Consider the following 20955-nt stretch of genomic DNA (forward strand, 5'->3'; position numbering starts at 1 on the left):
GTTGCTGTGGGGTGGCCCAGAGGGCATGTTGATGGCATGCCGCCCTTACACACCCTGATTACACATGCCCTTGGCAGGAATGTGGCTCTGTACCACTAAAGCCTGTTGGAATTTCACACCTCCAGTGTTGTGGTTTTTTTTTGCGGCCACGGCCTAAAGCCATCTCTTTCTCCCTCGTCCTTTCTTTCAATATTCTTTTGTCTCTCTCTCGCTTTCTGGTGCATTTTTTGCATTGGCTCTCACCTTTTATCATGTGTTTTGGATTTTTTTTTCTTCTTTCTGGCTGTTCAAGTCAGTGAGCTGGCATACAGCCATGAGAGAAATGACGATGCTTGCTTCAAGTGTGAATGAGGCTTTGTGAGTACATCACTCCCCTTCTCCACCCTGTGTTAGTGTCTCCTTGTCCAGCAGACCACACACACACACACACACACACACACACACACACACACACACACACACACACACACACACACAATAAAATAATAGATTTAGACTTACTTGTATACCAACAGTAGGCAAACAGTTAGCACATAGTCCGCTTTTGTGAATCAAATGTGAATTATTGTTAATGCTGAGGGTCCATAATGATGTCATTATGGGGGGGGATTTCCTTACTTTAGCAGGAAGTTTGTTATGTATAGTTGGCAGATACGTGAGACAGTTGCAGAGTCATGCAGAGTCACACTTACTCCAGAAAACATATACACATAGAAACCATTAACATTTTATTATCACTGTACAAATGCTATTATAGTATGTGTTAATATCGTCTTGAATTGTATTCCTGTGTAGTTAATGTTTGTGTGTATTCCCGCAGGCCTGTGTATGTGTCTGCAGTGCGTCCCCAGTCTAAACACATCGTGGTGATGGTGGACCACGGAGCGTCTGTAACTGACACCCAGCTTCAGATCGCCAGAGACTCGGCACTGGTCATCCTCAACGCTGTAGATGAACATGACAAGGTCAGTAAAAAGGAATAGCCTTCTCTTTCGTACCTTGCTTTGTTAAGAAGAATGCACTGTTAAGTGCAAGTTTGGAGAGCATCACATATGCTTAAATGCTTTGGAAAATAAAAAAGAAACACAATCATTTTTCAGTGTTATTCCAAGTAATTAATATATAACAAATATGGATATTGCCACAACAAAATTGTACACATTTATGAATGTGGTGTGTGTGTGTGTGTGTGTGTGTGTGTGTGTGTGTGTGTGTGTGTGATGGACGGGGTTAGGGTTTTGATTGCATAGCTTTGTTGGGAAGGGGTGGGGGGGACTGGTTTTAGGATGTGGGAACGATTGAGCCCATGATAATTTTATTGATGCAACTTTGCACATATGTATTATTGTAAATTAGGTGTGAATGTGTTTGTAAAATTGTATATTCTAATGTTTTGTACTTCACTTGCATTGCATATTTATTGGTTTACTTACCTGCTCCAGGGACTATGGGTGGAAAACAGCAATTGTGCTACAACCTGGTGCAATGCATCTCTCCTTGTTATACAAGATTCATGTTTAACATGAAAAACACGTGTGCATTGTCCCTGTTTAAATAAAATTACCTTATATTAAATAACATTTTTATTTGTTCTCATTATCACTCCTTTCCAGATCTCCATTTTGTCAGTGGCAGAGATGGTTCGCTCCTGTTCTCTGGACCAGTGCTATAAGAGTCTGCTCTCTCCGGCCACCAGTGAGACCAAAAGGAAGATGAGCACCTTCATCTCCAACATCAAGGCGTCTGATGGAGCCACACTGCACGCAGCTGGCTTCCAGAAGGCCTTCCAGCTGCTCCGAAACACCAGCAGTCTCTGCAAACAGAGTAAGAAATTGTGGCCAAGCAGCGTATTAGGAACAAGCACAGTTGTCTGTGCGCTGCCTGAGAGATCAATTCCAGCTCTTGTGCATCCGTTTCATTGGCATAATTTACAACATAATCAACTCTCTTGCCATTTCATTTGATATTACTTGACATGAGTGTCGTGTGTTTTTCTGTCTTCTATCAGCCACAGACATGGTGATCATCTACCTGTCGTCTGGTATCACATCTCGAGAGTCGTCGGAGCAGGAGAAGAGAGCGACGCTCACTGTGGTCAGAGAGGAGAACCGACACCTCAACAACTCGGTCATGATCCTCACATACGCTCTCATGAACGGTAGGTCCCTTGAATTTACACATTTAAAAACACATTTTTTCCACGTGTCTACAGTGTAAAATAAACTAAATGTAGTAGCCTGTATTCTTTTCACATATTACACTTAGTTGTACAATTACAGTTTATAAATTGTTTTATTTTTGGTATTTAGAACAGCAGCCAGCTGAAAAGTCAAATCTTTTAGAGATAAAGCGCAAAACAAATCTATTTACTATTCTCCACATTCATTTAGATTTTGCTATTTTCTTGTTTTGCACATCTAGCATCTGCATCTAGAGCTTCATTCTTTTTTTGCTCTACTGGGAGCTGTTTCTGTGTGTTAGATATCCATTCTCTATATTCTTGGTCACAATGTGTTCAAGAGAAGACTGAAGGTTAGAGAGGTGCTCAGGTGCCTTTTTTTTCCCTGCGTGTGTGTTGTGTTGGTGTGGTGTGTATGCTTCCTTTTCCTCTTTTATTGTCCTTGTCCATCCATCTGCCTCTTCTAATTCCCACCTCCCTCTGCAACACACACGCACCCCCTCACTCTGCTGCGCATGCATTAGTCCACCAATAATTCAAATCGCTTTTGCATCTGAGAATGGAAATTAGGTACATCTAAGAGAGGAGAGAGTGAGACTTCAAAGGGTGTGCTGCTCACTCTGTGTATGACTGTCAGAGGACCTTGGCTGTTTAAAGAGCTTCATGATGAAAAGGATATAGAAATCTATCGTCCTGAGTTTATTAGCATTGCATATCCAAAAAAACATTTGTTTTGTTGCTGAGGCTGTTGCACACAGCTGAAAGGCTGGGTGTGTGTGTGTCTTATTTCCTGCATCCCCTGCCAAATGTGAAGTGCTGATTGTTTAAGGAGATCAGCAGTCCCTTCGCTGTATAATGCACAGGGTGTGTGTGTGTGTGTGTGTGTGTGTGTGTGTGTGTGTGCGTGTTCTGCACCAAAACTGTGTATAGAAGCCTGAATAACGTCCTGAATAAAGTGTCAGCAAGAGTATGGATGGTTTCTACACTGCAGGTGGATCATTACCTGCGTATTACTCACTGTATTTTGCAGATAGCTGTATGTGTTTTTTGATTTCTCAAATAAATGTAGTCTGTAAAATGTCAGAACATACTGAAAAAGCCCCGTCACAATTTCCCAGAGCACAAATGCATGTATTCAAGTGATTTAATATGACACACAGATGTTAGGTTCAAAAATCATATTGAGTGAAAAAAATCCTCGCTTTAGAGAAGGCTGAACAACAAATCTATTGTTGGATGAATGACTGAAACAATGAACTAATCTTTTATTGATTGGCTGTTGATTTAGTTTAGAATGTTCCTACTAGTCGAGTAAACGTTTCATTCTAGTCACGATTTTCTGATTAAGCCTGTTCATGAGTAAGTGGTTGATGACGGACTGATTACCTCGAATACTGATGCTCACTGTTGTAGGGAGAGATGTTATTGTTATTCAGCTTTTTTTTTTTTTGGTAAATTATATAAATATCTGCTGAACCGGGTTCAAGTTTCCAAAAAATGCCTTTGTGTATGTTTTATATGTTCTTTAGGCCTCAAAGATACATATACTGCATTTTAGTGAGAATCATAACTGTGTTTGCTTACAAGAAAACTTCACAGGGTATCTTTTAATATGTATAGTTACCTGAAAATTCCAACATTAAGAATAAAATAAGAAACATTCTACCTATCCTAGAAAGAAGAGTGGGATTGGAGAAAGTGAACAGAAGCCTGTGCTGTCAGCAAACTCTCTCCTTTGTGTTCGTTTGACATTGCCACCCGTGACGACATTGCCTCCGGTCAGTCACCCAGCGTGATGATCAGCAGAGCCTTGGCATTAATAAGGGATTCTGCTGTAATCCAGTCAATGATTGGATACTGGCAGACAGTCTGTGCTCTATCCTTCCCAATAGGTTGTGGGATGCCAAATGTTGCAGGGGACAGCTGTGGGGGGGCCGGCCATGGTTATCCATTCTCCTCTATATGACTGTATGAGGCTTGGAAAGATTGAATTTGAACTGTGCATTAACTACTCAGCTGCATATTTTCTTTAAAGTGATGAGGGATTTTTTTCATGTCATGATCCATGAGCTTCACAGACGACAATTGTTGTTTGGCAGATGCCCAGGATTGTACAAAAGATGCTTATAGAGATCAGGACACAGGTTTCACAAGTCAAGGCCTGCATGTATGAAATATCTCTGCTGCTGATGCCAAATAAATACAGATAAAAAAAGAGAAAGTTCTCTGCACTTCTGCAGACCACAACAATTCGGTGCAACCAAGGCAGGACAAAAACGGTATAAAGTAACAAAAAAATAGCCGGTGCAACACAGATGTCTTCTTACTTGATAGTTTTATTACTTAAGGTGCAAAACAGTGACTAACGTTTCGATGTAGAGTTACATCTTCATCAGAGTCCTTGAATAAATAAATACAGTATCACTTGTGAAATCTTGATTAATGATCCCGTTTAATGCAAGCCTCTTGCTGCTTAACCACGTGGGGTTAATTGTTCTCTACATACACTCCTTATTTCAAAGATTCTTGATGAATTCAGACAATGTTTGGTGGCAGGAGTGTGATTCAACTCTTTTACAGCTAGAGGGAAAGGGGAACAGTGGGTTGCCTTTTATATTAGGAATTTGAGTCATGCGTTCTTTAGAAGAGCGGTTTGTTCTTTTCACCTCCTTTCACCACTCCCTTCTCTTTTCATTTGCACAGTTACCCTGGTTAGTAGGCGTTCAGCCATTCCGCAAAATGTAAATCTTCCTCCTTATCCCAAACTCATTCTGTATCCTATTCCCTCCTCCTTCAGAGGGAGTAACGGGCCTCAAGGAGCTGGCCTTCTTGAGGGATCTCGCAGAGCAGAATTCGGTGAAATACGGCGTCGACCGAACTTCCAATCGAGACCGCTTATCTGCGGCATCCTCGTCCGGATCAGCCGGAGCTTCCATGATGCCAGTGGTGAAGGGAAGTATGATGGTTCTAAACCAGCTGAGCAACCTGGAGACGACAGTGGGCCGCTTCTACATTAACCTGCCCAATCGCATGATCGACCTGGCCCGCTTCAGCCTGCCCTACACTGACCCCATGGGAGATGGTGAGTGGTTTAGACAGATACTGTAGCCTGGAATAATATTGAATGACATTTGAATCGTTGGTCTGATAGCAAAGGATCTCATCCTGAACAAGTTTAGATCCATTTAATAAAATTGCTCTCTTGTTCTCTTGCCAAGAGTCGGATGAGAAGATCGACACCCCTCTCATATCTGTAACACGAAGCTAGAGCCAGCAGGCGATTAGCATAGCTTAGCATAAAGACTGGAAACAGTGAGCAGCTGGCCTGGATCTGTCTAAATGTAAAAATCTAGCCTACCAGTTACATGCTGGAACTATTTTGTGACTGGGCCTGTGACCTGCCAGGGGAGACGATTTAAACGTGATATAATTTAAGATTTGGATGTGCTGGTAGGCTTATTTTCTTTTACCTTTGGACAGGCCGTTTCCCCCTGCTTCCAGTCTTTATGCTAAGCTAAGCTAATTGCCTGTTGGCTCTAGGGTTCATATTTATTGTACAGACATGAGAGTTGTATTGATCTCCTCATCCAACTCTCGGCAAGAAAGTGAAGAAGTATGTTTCCCTCAAATGTCAAACTATTTCTTTAAATAAATACTTTTACTGAAAGCAAAACCATTACATTTGTATTCTGCACAGAAAGGAATGAAAGCACACAATGAGCTCAAAAACAGATGATCTTAGTGTGTTAAACTAACACGAGGTGTTGAATGAACTTTACTTAGATTCTTGTTCTTCTGTCTCCAGGGTTTATCATGACCGTGAGCCGGCCGTGTTATTTCGGTAACCTGCTCCTGGGCGTGGTCGGGGTGGATGTGAACCTGGCCTACATCCTGGAGGATGTCACCTACTACCAAGACTCACTGGCTTCTTACACATTCCTCATCGACAACAAAGGTCAGTCACACAGAGACAGGCGAGGTGGTAGAAATCAATCTACCGTGTGTATCTACTAGTGCAGGAAACGGGGCCTTTTCTAACCTTTGTTCAGCCACATGAACAGCAGTGTTTGTAACCAAATAAGGCTTTAAATCTTGACAGCCTGTTCTTTAAATAAAGGTTTCTCCATGTGCAGAAGAAATCCGTAACACATTGCGTGTTGCTTAGATTTGTCTGTAACACAACAAGCAACAATCGTTGTTGGAAGAGAGTGTATTTGGGTGTTTTTGTTTCACATACAAGTAGAATTGAATGTTATTTTGTCTGTTTCAACTTCTTCCACAGCCATTATCCCTTATTAGACTTAATTGACATCTTCACGGCAGCACTGGCACTTCTTTGGCATTTCATTCTCTGTTGAGCCATGCCTCAGTGCGTTGCCACAGTGCAGGGCGGTAGTGCTCATGTCCGGTTTTGGTTTGTTTTGGCCTCAGCTGAGGGGGTCTTGACTAAACCACTGGTGCTGTACAGCAGGTAAGTTGTGCTCTGTAGGCCTACAGAGCAGGGACATTAATGCTAAATGGCGCTGTAGCTGCAGATTGATTCCCCTTACGTATACTTAGTAATTTTGGCTGAAATAATGTCCTCCTGCTAAGCTATAGTATTAAAAAATAAAGATGAAAACTAGGTGTTAAAAATGAAAACTGATTTTTTTAGACCCTTGCACATAACTCTCATAGCTCTCAGCTTTTAAATATGCCACCCCTAATAAAACACTGCAAATGACCCTAACGAAACTGAATATTCACCAGACTTGAAGTTGTTGAAATGTGGAGTTAGACAGCAGGGAGGGCGGGTATATCTAATATGACTAGCAACGAACACCACAATACCCAGGCTTGATTTGTGTTTAGTATTAGAGCCCTGGGCAGTAGGGAAATGCTCCCCATGCTAAAAGCAGGAACAAGATGAGGTTGAAATGAAAGGTTGCATTAGTTTGGGTGGAGCTCAGAAGAGGGAGCAGTGAAGGGCAGGTGGAAGACGTGTAGCGGAGAGGGGAAATATTTAGGAGGGAGGTGAGGTATAGTGGAGCAAATCAACAGACATCCACCTGGATAGTTTAAATAAGTGTTTAGCGTCGTCATTTTTTTACTTTTAAACCTAATTATTGCAAGTGAATTTTTGCAGCTGTGTGGATCTCTGCCACTCTGTGTGAGTCTCTTTTTTCCCCTCTAAAATGTTTATTGTAATAAATATGCCATCAAATTATAGCTTATTACTGCACCATGCTTATTAGTGCAGCAACTCAGTAAACATTGACAAACGAGTCCCATTAAAGTTATTTAGCTGGCATTCAAATCGTCTGCTGGCAATTAGAGTGTAGGTAAATACAATTAAGTAAATACACGGCTGACAAGAGGCTTCCGGACCTGGAACTGAAAATAGCAGGTGAGTAAATTGGAAAGCTTTTTGCATGGGAGGCATTTATCTTTTTGAGTGTATGTTGATCAGAATTAAGCCTATACCTAAACTGGATTATGTATAGATTTGTCTACTTTATATCAACGCTCTGGCCCTATGCATGTGTTCATGCCGTATGAAGACAGAGATGCCTTGTCTAATACAGCAAATGGATTCTCCTTAAAGAGTGTGAGAAACCACACAAATCAACACACACTCTTTTTCAGAGTGTATTAGAACTGTGTTGAAAAAACAGTCCTGTTTGTTTACTTCTTTCACAACAGATGGGCTTTCAATACAGTATCTTGAGGGCTTTTTTGGCACTCCCAAAATGATTCCTGCTGCTATTAAGAGCTGTGTTTTTCACAGCAGTGCACTCCCTAGCACCAGCAGAGTACTGTTTGCAACTGATCTTGTTTAGAACTGATGCTGTGGTCTTTCTCAGTGCAATTTAAGATTTTGGGTAGAAAGCAGCGTTAGAATAAGCAACGTTGTGACAAAAAAAACGAAAATTAGTATTTCTACACTCCAAAATAGTCGACAGGCAGGAGGTTTATGTTTTCCTAACTCTGTAATGTATTATCTTTCCTTAATGCTCAGGTTTTTGCAAATATGGTTTGATAAGGAGGCGACTGTAGCATGGCTAGACTAGAGAAGTAGTACTATGATACACTCTTAAATATATTGTTTTTACTGGTCTTCTGAAGAAATAGGTTTGACTAACTTTGGAGCAATTACTGCACATTCAGTTAATATGTGGAAACCAATTTGCCAGAATAGATGTATGGCACATAAAGTGTTATTTAAGCTACTCATTGGTTTAATATGTCATTACATTATTGGTGGCAAAACAAGGATTGCCCAGTCTTTCTGGCATTTTTAATGAATTGGGCCTCAGAAATAGAATACATTTAAAATGACTTTCAAATTGCCAAGCAGCATCTTTTTTGATGTACCTACACCTACATCTGTGTGCAGCAATGCGCACCTACAGTATCTTGTCCCCTGGAATCAACCCTTGTCACTTAATTTCTTGTTGCATTTTTAATGATTGTCTCTTACCTGTATACGAAATTACAAGACAAACTGAGTAGAGCTGTATGATCTGTTGCTGTATAAAATGTTGAATTAAAAGACTAAGATTTGTTAACTGGCAGAGTGTATGGAATAATGTTGACTAGTAATGATGATAGCACGAGTAATTGTGCATTATGACTACTAATGACAGTCTTGTTTGACAGTGACCACAACATTCCCTGCTGGTCCCTAAAAGTTGTTTAAATGTTCGTGCAGATCCATTTTTTCTTAATTGGTCTGTGTATGTTGTTGTTTTTTCTTTAGTATGTATAAGCACTAACAAATGATGTCGTTTGATTTCCCAGGTTACACCCTGATGCATCCGTCACTGACACGACCCTACTTGATGACCGAGCCTCCTCTTCACACTGACATTATCCATTACGAGAATATCCCAGGATTCCCTGTTGTCCGGCAGAACATCCTCAGGTAAGACAGAATGAAGAACACTTGAATAAAAAGTTGACTTCAGCCTAAAAAAAAAACACATATTTTATGTGTATTTGTTGTTGTTTAATGATGTGTATTTTTTTGCAGCCTCCCTCTGGGCAGTCAGGTCATTTCTGTCCCAGTCAACTCATCTCTGTCGTGGCACACCAACCGACTCCGGGACAACAACAAAGAAGCATACAACGTCAGCTACGCCTGGAAACTGGTAGGTGTCCGTACAGACCTAGTAGAGACTGTAGAAACATCTGACACGTGTTCACTGGTGACATTAAACTTCACAGTCCAGCAATTTGCCTCTCAGCCTAGATCGAACAATTGACTTTCTGCTCACTATTTTACACCCACAAATAAGCAAACGTGCATACGCTTAATTGCGATGTAAAATGAGAAGAATTACATACATACTTAAGTTCTTATATAGTGCAAGTAGCATTGTGTTTTTCTAAAGTTTCCTAAAGAGAAAATAGGTGCTACAAAGAGGAGTTGATGCTACAGCAGGATACAATATTTTGTTTCCAGAGTAAATTAACATATGTGAAGATGGAAATTATAAATTGGCAATTGCCTATGTTTCCTCATTTGAATGCCGAGTAAATGTGAGCAAAGTATTGTTTTTGAAGCAGAACAAGCACTCAGCAAGACAAATGATGATGTTTGGCTCTGTGCCAGTGAGCCATTGTCGTGGTGGGATAATAATCTCATGTAGTTTCTCTCTACCTCTTCCATCTCTGTCTATAGGTCTTTATCATTACTGTACCGCTGTCTAAAAGCAGTGTAGAAAGTTATGCTCCCAGCCTTTATGTCTCCATCAAATTTCCGTCACCTTAAAGGTCCCATGACATGGTGCTCTTTGGATGCTTTTATATAGACCTTTATGGTCCCCTAATACTGTATCTGAAGTCTCTTTTATATAGACCTTTATGGTCCCCTAATACTGTATCTGAAGTCTCTTTTATATAGACCTTAGTGGTCCCCTAATACTGTATCTGAAGTCTCTTTCCCGAAATTCAGCCTTGGTGCAGAATTACAGCCACTAGAGCCAGTCCCACAATGAGCATTACTTAGGATGTGCCATTTCTGTGTCTGTAGCTATTGAGGAGGAGAGAGGGGGGGGCAAGGTGGAGAGTGGGGGTGTGGCCTTGACCAACTGCCACTTTGCTCATTTGAAAGCCATGATGTCTCTCTCTCATGGGCGGGCCAAATTCTCTGGGCGGGCAAAGCAGAGAAAGGGGAGGTAACCTTGCTCCGTATGACCTCATAAGGAGCAAGATTCCAGATCGGCCCATCTGAGCAGCAAGGCAGAGCAGGATACCCAGGGCTCGGTTTACACCTATCGCCATTTCTAGCCACTGGGGGACAGTAGGCAGGCTGGGGGAACTCATATTAATGTTAAAGAACCTCATAAAGTGACATTTTCATGCCATGGGACCCTTAAATTAGTTGGTGTAATAAAAACCAAGTGCTCCCACACCCAGAAACCGTCTGTCTCTTGAATCTGCTTTTCCTCTCCGGCTTAGAGGTGTCATGTTTTAGGAACAAATGGCAACAGAACAGCAATAACATCACACCATATTGAGTCTTTTTACTTTCTGACATTTAGATTTTTGGCAGGAGCAGAAGTATCACACTTGATTTAGGCATTTCACTTTAAGCGTTTAAAAAAAAAGAAAGCTTTTGACATTTAGTTTTTTTCACACAGGCACTAGAGTTCAAACACGTCATCATTTGCCATGAGTTTGGCCGCTGTCTCTGTTTTTTAAAATGAACTTTCTAGAGCCAGAAAAATGGTAAATTGGCCCAGAAAGAAAAATCGAGAAGAGTCTGTTGTTTCCCAGACGATTCTGTCTTTTTGTAGGACAAATAATGTCTAGTGAAATCCTTTACGAATATACCATGTTTTTGTGCTTGTGACCAGAATTTAGACAAAATTGTGTCTTTAAAAATGAGCAGCTGAGGTCATTTTTCTCCTATTTATTCTTGAGTTATCAGAAGCTCTTGGGTCTGCCTAAAAACTTATTACTGTTTGTTTGACAGTTTGCATGATTTAACAACAAAGTCTCAGAATGTGGGGCCAACCAGCCCTGCATGGTTTATTTAGAATCAGTGGGGTAAAAGCAGAGGTTAAGCCAGACACTTGTATCTTCTCTGGAAAGATGCCTGCGGCCCATTCAATACTGGCTGTGAAGGCTGACGCTAAACACTGAAAAGAGCTGATAGTATTACAGGGAGTGTATGTAATGTCACAGTTTTGCTGTTTTCTAGTTTGTACAAAGTATGAAGAAGTGGAGATGCACTGGTCTTCCATCAACTCCCAGTATTTTATTCACAGGCTCACACTTGCCACTAAAGGCAAATGTATTACATTATGTGGTACATTAGTTTAAAGCTATAGTGCGTAGTTTCTGTCGCCCCCATGAGGAATTCTAAGTAATGACAACAAAACTGTTGGCACATCCACATGATACAAGACTTACGTGACTGCGCACCACCCCCACTCCTGTCTTTTATCTTCTAGGTTCAGGACACGTCTTTCATCCTGTGCATCGTGTACGTGCAGCCGGAGATCCCAGTGAAGCATCTGAAGAACCTGAACACAGCTCCCAGCTCCAAGCTACTGTACCATCGTCTAGACCTGCTGGGTCAGCCCAGCTCCTGCCTGCACTTCAAGCAGCTATCCACAGTTGGTAAGAAAACAGCACTGGACTAATATATAATAACTTGGGAGTAATAAGTGAGTCTACAAACTTTTATTTTTATCCTTAGTCAGCTCAAAAACACAGATTAGCACCTCTGACGGTCCCTTTCCTCCCCTTTCTGTCGCTTTCCCAGAGTCCCCCACTGTGATGTTGGCAGCCGGTAGTTTCTCCTCTCCCTACGAGCACCTCAGTCAGCCAGAAACAAAGCGCATGGTGGAGCACTACACCGCCTACCTGAGTGACAACACCAGGCTCATAGCCAACCCAGGCCTCAAGGTAATCACACATGGGAACACAGATACGACTCACGGCTATGACCAGCCTGTGGGCGCGCACAGGGTTAATGTTGTTTACCTGACAAACACATGGCACACATCCAGGTTACAGGCGTGTACACACACATTCATATTCTTCAAGTATGTACAAACACACTTACACACAGTGAATGGGTCCCAAGATAGTTATTGTGTTTAGAAGTAGTTTTTAAATGCAACTTTCTTACAATATCTGACAAGCAACTTGTTCAAGCTGCTTACATTCCAACTTAAATTCAGACATTTTGAATGAAGCTCTGCATCTTTAAGAAGGGGGACAGACCCTCACGTGGTTTTGGCAGCCTGTGTGCATTCCTGTCCTGGGGGAGTAGGGGGTTAGAGTTTGAACTCTAAGCCCCAGTCCCAGCTCTGATTCCCAGGCTAGTCTTAAAGGCCCCCTCTGGTGACCTCATCACCCCTTTCAAACTTAGAAGCCTCTCTGAAAATGGCATTGGGATGTGATCTTTCAGGGTGTTTTTCAGGGCTTTAGGGCTAATTGAGTCCCATTTATCACTAAATACGGGTGTTTTGAGCCTTGCTTTTTGTGATTTCTTGATTATACTTTAATAAAAAAAATATCGCTTGTATAATAATTTCAAGTTTAGTTTTTAGTTACGCTTTAGTAACCTTTTCGTTTAGTTAGTTTTGTTTGTTTGACAGGAGTCACTTTTTAACTTTCATTTTGTTTGTGGGTAGACTGGAGGCAAACTTGCCAAAAGTTTTAGCAAACTTTAATTTCAGGCAAACTTGAAAGTAATGCTCTTCCTTTTCTACTCCTTCCTCAACTTTTTTGTCCTCTCCTTATGTACCTCCTCCTTTCTTCTCTCTCTCTCATTACCCCCACTTGACCGTCCCTCTTCTCTCTCTGTCTCCCTTCATCCCTTCATCCTTTCCCCTCTGCAGTCCTCTGTCAGGAACGAGGTTATGGCGACCAGTCACGTCACGGATGAGTGGATGACACTAATGGAAATGAGTAGCCTCAACTGCTACATTGTGCGCCGTTACATAGCAACGCCCAGTGGGGTGCTCCGGATTTACCCAGGATCACTGATGGACAAAGCCTTCGACCCGACCCGCAGACAATGGTGAGGCTTTTTTTTGGAGTGTGTGTGTGTGTGTGTGTGTGTGTGTGTGTGTGTGTGTGTGTGTGTGTGTGTGTGTTAAAGGGAAGCGATGCATGTTAAAATGGTGACCAGCCATTACTGAGATGGATTAAGTTCAGATTTTCTCATTTAACTGTTGAATTGTAATGACTTGACAAATATCCAATAACATTAAGTCAAGTTAATTCAAGCAGGTTTGTCCTTGCTGTTTACTCAGAAGGTAAACTTAGTCATTTTTAACATAACACACAATGCTTTTTGTGTTTAAAAAGTTGTTTGTCAAGTCAGTTTATTTATATAGCACAAGTTGACCAAAGTGCTTTAGACAGTAAAAAGGAAAAAGTACAGAAATTGACAAATTACACAATGACAAAAACATATATTGACATAAAACACATTGAAAGCCAGAGAAACAAGTGGGTTTTTAGCCTGGAATGAAAACATCCGATGGTGGGGGCTGATTGAACATGTAGAGGGAGGCAGTTTCACAACTTGTGATTTCATTCAGGCAAGTTTTGTGTTGTTAGAATGATTATCAGCACATTGTGTAGAGCATTATCACTCTGAAACCAATGTATACAGAGAGTAATCAACCATATCACTTATGTTTGTATAAAAACACACAAGGGGGACTTAGAATGATAAAAGAAATGTGTAATCTTTGTAAGGCTTACAGCTGTTCTAACCGCTTTTTCTTGGTGCATTCAGCTGTGGATACAATCTCTTCCTTGACAAAATCAGATCAGAAAAAGCTTGCTTTTAAATTTTGATTTATGAACATAAAATCTAGAGTGGGAGAATTCATGTCTTTCTGTAAATCCAAACAATAACCAATTTTTCAAAGTAAAAAAATTAGACTAGATATTTTTTGTATGCAGCCAAGACCAAAACAAATTCACAAGCAAATCCAAAAAGTACTGTTGACATTCTCAAGGTATCTCATTTACTTCTTTAGCCAGGAAAAAGAAGGTTAACTTTATGTAATAAGCCTCTGCCCGTGTGATCTGTTGTGTAGGTACCAGCATGCTGTGGCTAACCCTGGCCTCATCACCTTCACTGGACCGTACCTGGATGTAGGCGGGGCGGGCTATGTTGTCACCATCAGCCACACCATCCATGCCTCCAGGTAAGAAGAAGAATGTGTATTTTTACCACAGTAAAACCTTCTGTCCTCTCATATTTTACTGCGCCAGAGGAAATCAAGTCTGGTCGTCTGATGGCTAATGTTAGCTAATGCTAGCAAACATTAGATATATATTGCTGTGTAACATTACATTACTGAGTCAGTTCACTGTGCTACTGTCACATATTTACATTTAAGGGGGTTTATTATAAAAGCAAAAAAGTAAGTAAACACACCAAAGCTCTCCAGGAAACAAGAGAATCTTGGGATATGAGGGAACAATTTATCTGCCGTTAAACTGTATTTGAGTTTGAGCTGTCCAGCCACCAAACCGAAACTGTTTTGGTTCACTCTCAACGCTCTCATAGGGTTGTTTTCGGCTGCAGCAGGCAGCTGTTTTCAGCGTTTAAGCTCTACTGTGCACTCCGCACCAAACATTTCAGCAGAGTGCACTGTCTCCAAAGACAGGAGATCATTTGAAAGAGACTAAAGGAGACCATCAACCATTTTTGCTGTGTAATAAGGGACAGAATATTCCTCAACCAAATGGTCTGGGTTTAGTCCCAGTTGTCTTCTAGCATCTGCTCTTCTGAAGTGCCCTCGAGCATGCCACTGTATTCCAGCAACCTCCTTGAGCTCAGGTGCAAAGAAGTGAAGGGTATTACCCTGTGCTTCAGCCAAGTTTTATAGAAGTTATAGCAGGACGTTTTGGTCAAAGATCATCTTTGAATTGAAGCCTGTAACTGCTGCTGAGATTAAAGTGTTTTATGTTTCTAGTTCTGTGAGCTTAAAATGCAACTTAGCACCACAACACCACTTCCAGCAGCACAATAGGAACCGTTTGCCACAGTCCATGCAAATGTACACATAAACATTCAGTATCAGTGTGTGTGATAAATCAAGATTAGTGTGCTGATGACCGGCTCAGTGAGCATAACATTACGCAGTCTGTAGTCTGCTAAACACAGATTTAAAGAGAGGGCGCGAGGGTATGTGTGTGTGATGTATTTTGTGTACGTGTTTAATGGGGATTTTGGTTTGGCTGGTGTGGGTAAACATTTATGTTATCCTAAAGGTCAGTAGAGTAACTGACAATTACTTCAGTCAGCATACAGCTTAACGCACAATCACAGCAAGAAATTTAGCAGAAAAGTTCAGTTTTCCTCCATTTAAAACAAAAAAACCTTTATCATGCTTTTCTGTCTGCTCCTTTTCTCACTGTCTCCTCCTCTCTCTTCAGCTCTCAGATGGCCCCTGGTTATGCAATTGCAGTGATGGGTATAGACTTCACTCTGCGCTACTTCTATAAGGTCCTACTGGACCTGCTGCCCATCTGCAACCAGGACAAAGGAAACAAGATCAGGTAGAAAGAGGATGGATTGTTTTGATCTTCTGTTCATGTCTCCCCTTTTGTTTTGTTTTCTCTTCATCCTTTTTCTTCCACCCTCCCCTTTCCCTCTCTCTCTCTTCCCACTTCCTTCATGCTCTCCCTGTTGGTGTTCAGGAGCCATATGGAACAGGATTAGCTCTAAGGGGATGTGGGGCAGAGAGTCTGAGTATTTGGCAGAATATTTAAAGCATAACTCTCGCCAAAATGCAACCTAGGGTCTTTTTGTGAATGTACCCAAGTCAAACTTTCGTTTAAAAGCATATTTAGGACAGAAGCGCCACTTTTAAGATTTACCATATCAGTCAAATGGCGTTTTGAATGGGAGTGCTAGGGGCACTTTTGCTAGCATGCTAGCATAGCGAGAATAGAAGAGAATAGCGCGGACACGGGCCTGTGAGCGGGCACGTGCGCCACTCGGCAGAAAAGGGAGAAAGAAAGAAAGAGAGTCTGCCGCTGTCCGGAGCGACAGAGGGAAAATATTTCAGTCGGAACCGAAATGAGGAACCGAAATTTGCGTTCTAATCCGGTCCGAATACTACCGTTTGCGTAGGAACCGGATCCATAGTGGAACCGGGTTTCGGTACCCAACCCTACTCGGGTACATTCACAAAAAGACCCTAGGTTGCATTTTGGCGAGAGTTATGCTTTAAGGAATGCAGAGAAGTAGAATGGAGCAGTATTTTGCAGGTTGAAGTTGAATTTAGCACTTAGGAAAATAATAGGGATCTAAAAACTAGTGGTCAAGTACGCGTATGACTAATGTAAGTTATATTCTTTAAATTGATCCCCTCTGTCATCACGTCTGCAGTCTTTACATATATTTGTGTGTATACATTGTAGGTGCTTCATAATGGAGGACAGAGGGTACCTGGTCGCTCACCCCACTCTCATTGACCCCAAAGGTCACGCCCCTGCAGAACAACAGCACATCACACACAAGGTAAAGGACCAGGGACTAATAAACAAATGTAAAAAATACCCTTAAAAATTCGCAATGAGCTTCCTTCTCTTTTCATGTTTTTCTCTCATTTCTCATTCTGTCATCCTGTTCTTTTTTTGATGGCAGGAGCCGCTGGTGGCTAACGACATCCTGAACCACCCCAACTTTGTCAAGAAAAACCTATGTAACAGCTTCAGTGACCGCACCGTGCAGCGCTTTTACAAGTTCAACACCAGCATAATGGTGAGTCAGGAAAACACGAGATCATTGGATGTATGAATGACTGCACAGGAGCACAGTTATACTCAGCAGCAGACAGACCTTGACTAACACACTCCTTTAGGCCTGGATGTGAATATGTGGTAGTATAACACTGCTCCCTTGTGGTGATCCATGGTGTTGCAACCTTGAATTATTCCTATATACTATGATTCTATTAATGCTACAGTGTATATTATTCCAATGTAAGGTCTACAGCTTTAAAGTTATTAGGGTTAACATCTTTTTAAACATGTCATACTATTTCATTCATGCACACTTAAACATCAACAAGGAGCAGATTGAGGATATCACAAAATTCAAATCTAAGTCTTCCTAAATACCTCATGTCCCTTACTAGTTTATTTAGTGATGGCTGGTTCTGGTTCATTTTTATGTTCTCTTGTTTTTTTCTTTTATTATAAGTATTTGTGAAGAGGCCTAATCTGTATTTTATTGCTTTTGAGTGGGGAAAAATAAAATATAAAGTTCTGTAAAAAAAACAAAAAAAACATGTCATGTCCTGTCTTTCTCATAGGGGGATCTTACCAACCTGGTCCATGGTAGCCATTGTTCCAAGTACCGTCTGACCCGAATCCCCGGCACGAACGCCTTCGCTGGTATCGTCAACGAGACGTGTGACTCTCTGGCGTTCTGCGCCTGCAGCACCGTGGACCGGCTCTGTCTCAACTGCCACAGGTCTCACCTTCACCCACACACTTATCAGGGATTTACTGTTTACCTCTCAGGCACTCAGGAGAGTTGCTAACCAACCGTGATACTACATTATTAAAGATTAGATGTGTTTTTAGTTTGTTTAACAGAATCACAAGACAAACCTCTGGAGTTTATTAGGCATAATGATCTAAAGTATCATAGGCATAATTTACAGGGGGAATGGCAGGGTTGACCCCCCGCCCCCCCTAAAAACCTATTATAATTTCCTTTACATAAATAAAGACATTTGAAACATAACTTGATGCAGAAAAGGCATAAGTTGTTGCAGAAAAAATTCACCAGAATGCAGGAAATGAAGTGTTTGATATGCTCAAAATTTCAATTTTGCTCAAAAGTGGAGATCTGAAACTCCCCCAATGTTGAACCCAAAGTTGCACCCTTAGATGGTATAATGGGTCAGGCAGGGTCATTATAGCTTGTGTGAATTGTATTTACACACAGAAGCTCAGCTAATGAAACATTACATACATGGATGTTTAAAAATAGTCATTACTTGACCACAACAACAAATTAAATGGAGTTTTCTCGCTAAACATGCAACTGTGTTTTTCAGAATGGAGCAGAATGAATGTGAGTGTCCATGTGAATGCCCCCTGGAGGTCAATGAGTGTACCGGCAACCTCACCAGTGCTGAAAACAGGTCAGTGCAAGACATGTCTGAACCACATACTGCCTGCCATTTATATTCACAAATTCTACACCGTGAGTTATATCGAGTGATGTAATATGAGGGGAAAAAACTATTCAGAAACAATTTAATGCAGGTAGCTTACAGAAGAGGTAACTGTTCAGATGGTGCCTGATCTGTTAGAGCAGGGGTCTTCAAAGTTTTTTTAGGCCGGCGACCCCTTAGCTGAAAGAGAGACGGAGTAGGGACCCCCTACTGCTGTACATATATTGTATAACATTAAGTTGCATGTTAAACTGGGCCGGATGGATAAAAATAAATGGATTATTAATATATTATTTATACATCATGTTTTAATGTTACACATACTGTATATGTGGAAGGCACAGTGACTCCTTAAACTTAACTGTATGGCTACCATAGAGGCTTCTGTACCTATAGTAAGCCTATCTTCAATGTGTAAATGAATTAAAAAAATAAAAAAATAAATATATATATATATATATATATATATATACACACACACACACACACTGTGTATATATACTGTATATTGTATATTTTGTATATTATTTTTTGAAAAGAGAAACTTTAAAAAAATTATTTTTTAACATAAATTGGCAGCCCTCCCCCCTGCACTAACTCTGAGGACCCCCTATGGGTCACGGACCCCCTGTTGAATATCTCTGTGTTAGAGCAGCTAGGTGTGACATTATGTGCACAAAACTAGTGCACATAATAACAGAGGCCAGAGATAAAACCATAGTTCTAAAGCTTGATTTATACTTCTGCGTAAAATCTACGCCGTTGCTACGTACGTAGGTACGTGGAGACACGACCCTACGCCATAGCCTGACATGCACCTCTCAAAAAATGTAACTACACGTCGCGGCGACATATGTCACTCGGCCGTGGCTTGGTAGCGTTGCTTTTCACCCTACTCATTTCCTGGTTCTCCTTCTCCATAAATAACATGAAATCAAGGACAGGGTTAACTTTTCCTGCTACAGATTTCCCACCGTGGTCAGAAAGCACAGGGGAGACACTTTGTTTCTCTCACTATTGGCGCTTTTCCATTACATGGTACCTGCTCGACTCGCCTTGCCTTTTTTGGTTTTCCATTACGAAAAAAAGTACCTGGTACCTGCTAACAGGTACTTTTTTTAGTACCACCTCAGTCGAGGTTCCAAGCGAGCTGAGCCGATACCAAAAGGTGGCGTGAAAGCGACAGACGGGTGTCCTGAACAAACCTGCTATTTTTAAACAGTTTAACCAGCTGTTTTTTTTTTTGCTGCCTCCAGCTTCATTTGAAACTAAATGTGTCTTCTGGCTGTGGCAACAACAACACACCTTCCACGTTCTGTGTGTGTGTTGCATTAGGTCACGGCAGTTTACTGCGGCGCCGTTTGTTTTACAGTTCTGCGGAGGCTCCAGGCAGAGCTTTCGCCGTAGCCTACGTACACACACACATGCTGGCTCGACGCACACACCAGCGCACAAGTATAAACATCAGGCCACTTTTACATAGGCTACGGCGAAAGCTCTGCGTGGAGCCTCCACAGAACTGTAAAACAAGCTCAAGTGGCCTGATGTTTATACTCTGGTGTGTGCGTCGAGCCGGCATATAAGACGACCAGCCACGCTGAGGCGGTACTAAAATCTGCAATGGAAAACGGACGCACAGTGTGTCGAGGCGAGTCGAGCAGGTACCATGTAATGGAAAAACGCCATATGACTCTAGAGTCGGTACTCGCTCTGAAGCTAATCACCGTCACTCTCTCACTTTCTCCCTTGCTCTATCACCCACTCCCCACACACACATGCTGGCTCGACACACACCAACGCACAAGTATAAACTTCAGGCCACTTAGGTAGTTAATTAATCTGAGAAAAATAACGCGTTAAAAAAATTAACGCAGATTAATCCATTCCATATTGACGTTTGCATACAGACGAAAATCTGGTGCAACTGATATGTCTGCGCTTCTCTCTGATGCTCTGAAGACGATACAGGAAACACAAACCCCGCTGCATGTGACGCTAGTTAACGCAATACTCAACAGCAGCTAACGTTAGCCTACCGCTAGCTAGTTAACACTATACTCAACAGCAGCTAACGTTAGCCTACCGCTAGCTAGTTAACACTATACTCAACAGCAGCTAACGTTAGCCTACCGCTAGCTAGTAGCTGGATTAAACACGGTTAAAATGCTGACAGCTAACGCTAAACGGTGTAAAGTTTGACTGCGTTTTACTGTAGAGGATTCAACACCGGATGTAACAATCTGCAGCTGCCGTCGGAGAAACAACACAGACGGTGCGTTCAAAGAAACTGGTAAACTACAGCCTCGTGGTGCATTTGTTATTGTAAATGTCCATTTCCCATCTGGTGGTTGTTTTTGTCGTTCAACAGCAATTTACTAGTGAAATAAGTTATTGTTATACATTATTATTAAATCATTTAATTTTGACCATATGGCCTTAGCAATAAACAAGCCAATCTTTTCACCAACTGTTGTTTAGTACCCTTTTTTTTCTTTTTCTTTTTTTACTTTATTAAAAAGTATCGGTTCAGGCACCATTAATTATGTATGCGATTAATTAATCACAGAGTATGTAATTAATTAGATTACATTTTTTAATTGATTGACAGCCCTACTA

The 20955-nt window shown here is 41.4% G+C and overlaps 1 protein-coding gene across 1 annotated transcript in view; it reads left to right on the top strand.

The window, feature by feature from the left end:
• The window catches only part of cachd1 (cache domain containing 1), a 99827-nt gene that overhangs the window by 63635 nt on the left and 15237 nt on the right, over window positions 1–20955 (top strand). Inside the window, exons 6-21 of the mRNA XM_078258531.1 lie at window positions 821–965; window positions 1614–1824; window positions 2009–2158; window positions 4977–5261; window positions 5985–6134; window positions 8960–9083; window positions 9192–9309; window positions 11620–11788; window positions 11934–12076; window positions 13018–13199; window positions 14233–14343; window positions 15581–15703; window positions 16571–16670; window positions 16797–16913; window positions 17467–17627; window positions 18220–18306. Coding sequence (XP_078114657.1) covers window positions 821–965; window positions 1614–1824; window positions 2009–2158; window positions 4977–5261; window positions 5985–6134; window positions 8960–9083; window positions 9192–9309; window positions 11620–11788; window positions 11934–12076; window positions 13018–13199; window positions 14233–14343; window positions 15581–15703; window positions 16571–16670; window positions 16797–16913; window positions 17467–17627; window positions 18220–18306 — 2376 coding nt within the window. The remainder of the gene's footprint in view (window positions 1–820; window positions 966–1613; window positions 1825–2008; window positions 2159–4976; window positions 5262–5984; window positions 6135–8959; window positions 9084–9191; window positions 9310–11619; window positions 11789–11933; window positions 12077–13017; window positions 13200–14232; window positions 14344–15580; window positions 15704–16570; window positions 16671–16796; window positions 16914–17466; window positions 17628–18219; window positions 18307–20955) is intronic.

Source organism: Sander vitreus, chromosome 9 (assembly GCF_031162955.1).
Source record: "Sander vitreus isolate 19-12246 chromosome 9, sanVit1, whole genome shotgun sequence".
NCBI lineage: Eukaryota > Metazoa > Chordata > Actinopteri > Perciformes > Percidae > Sander > Sander vitreus.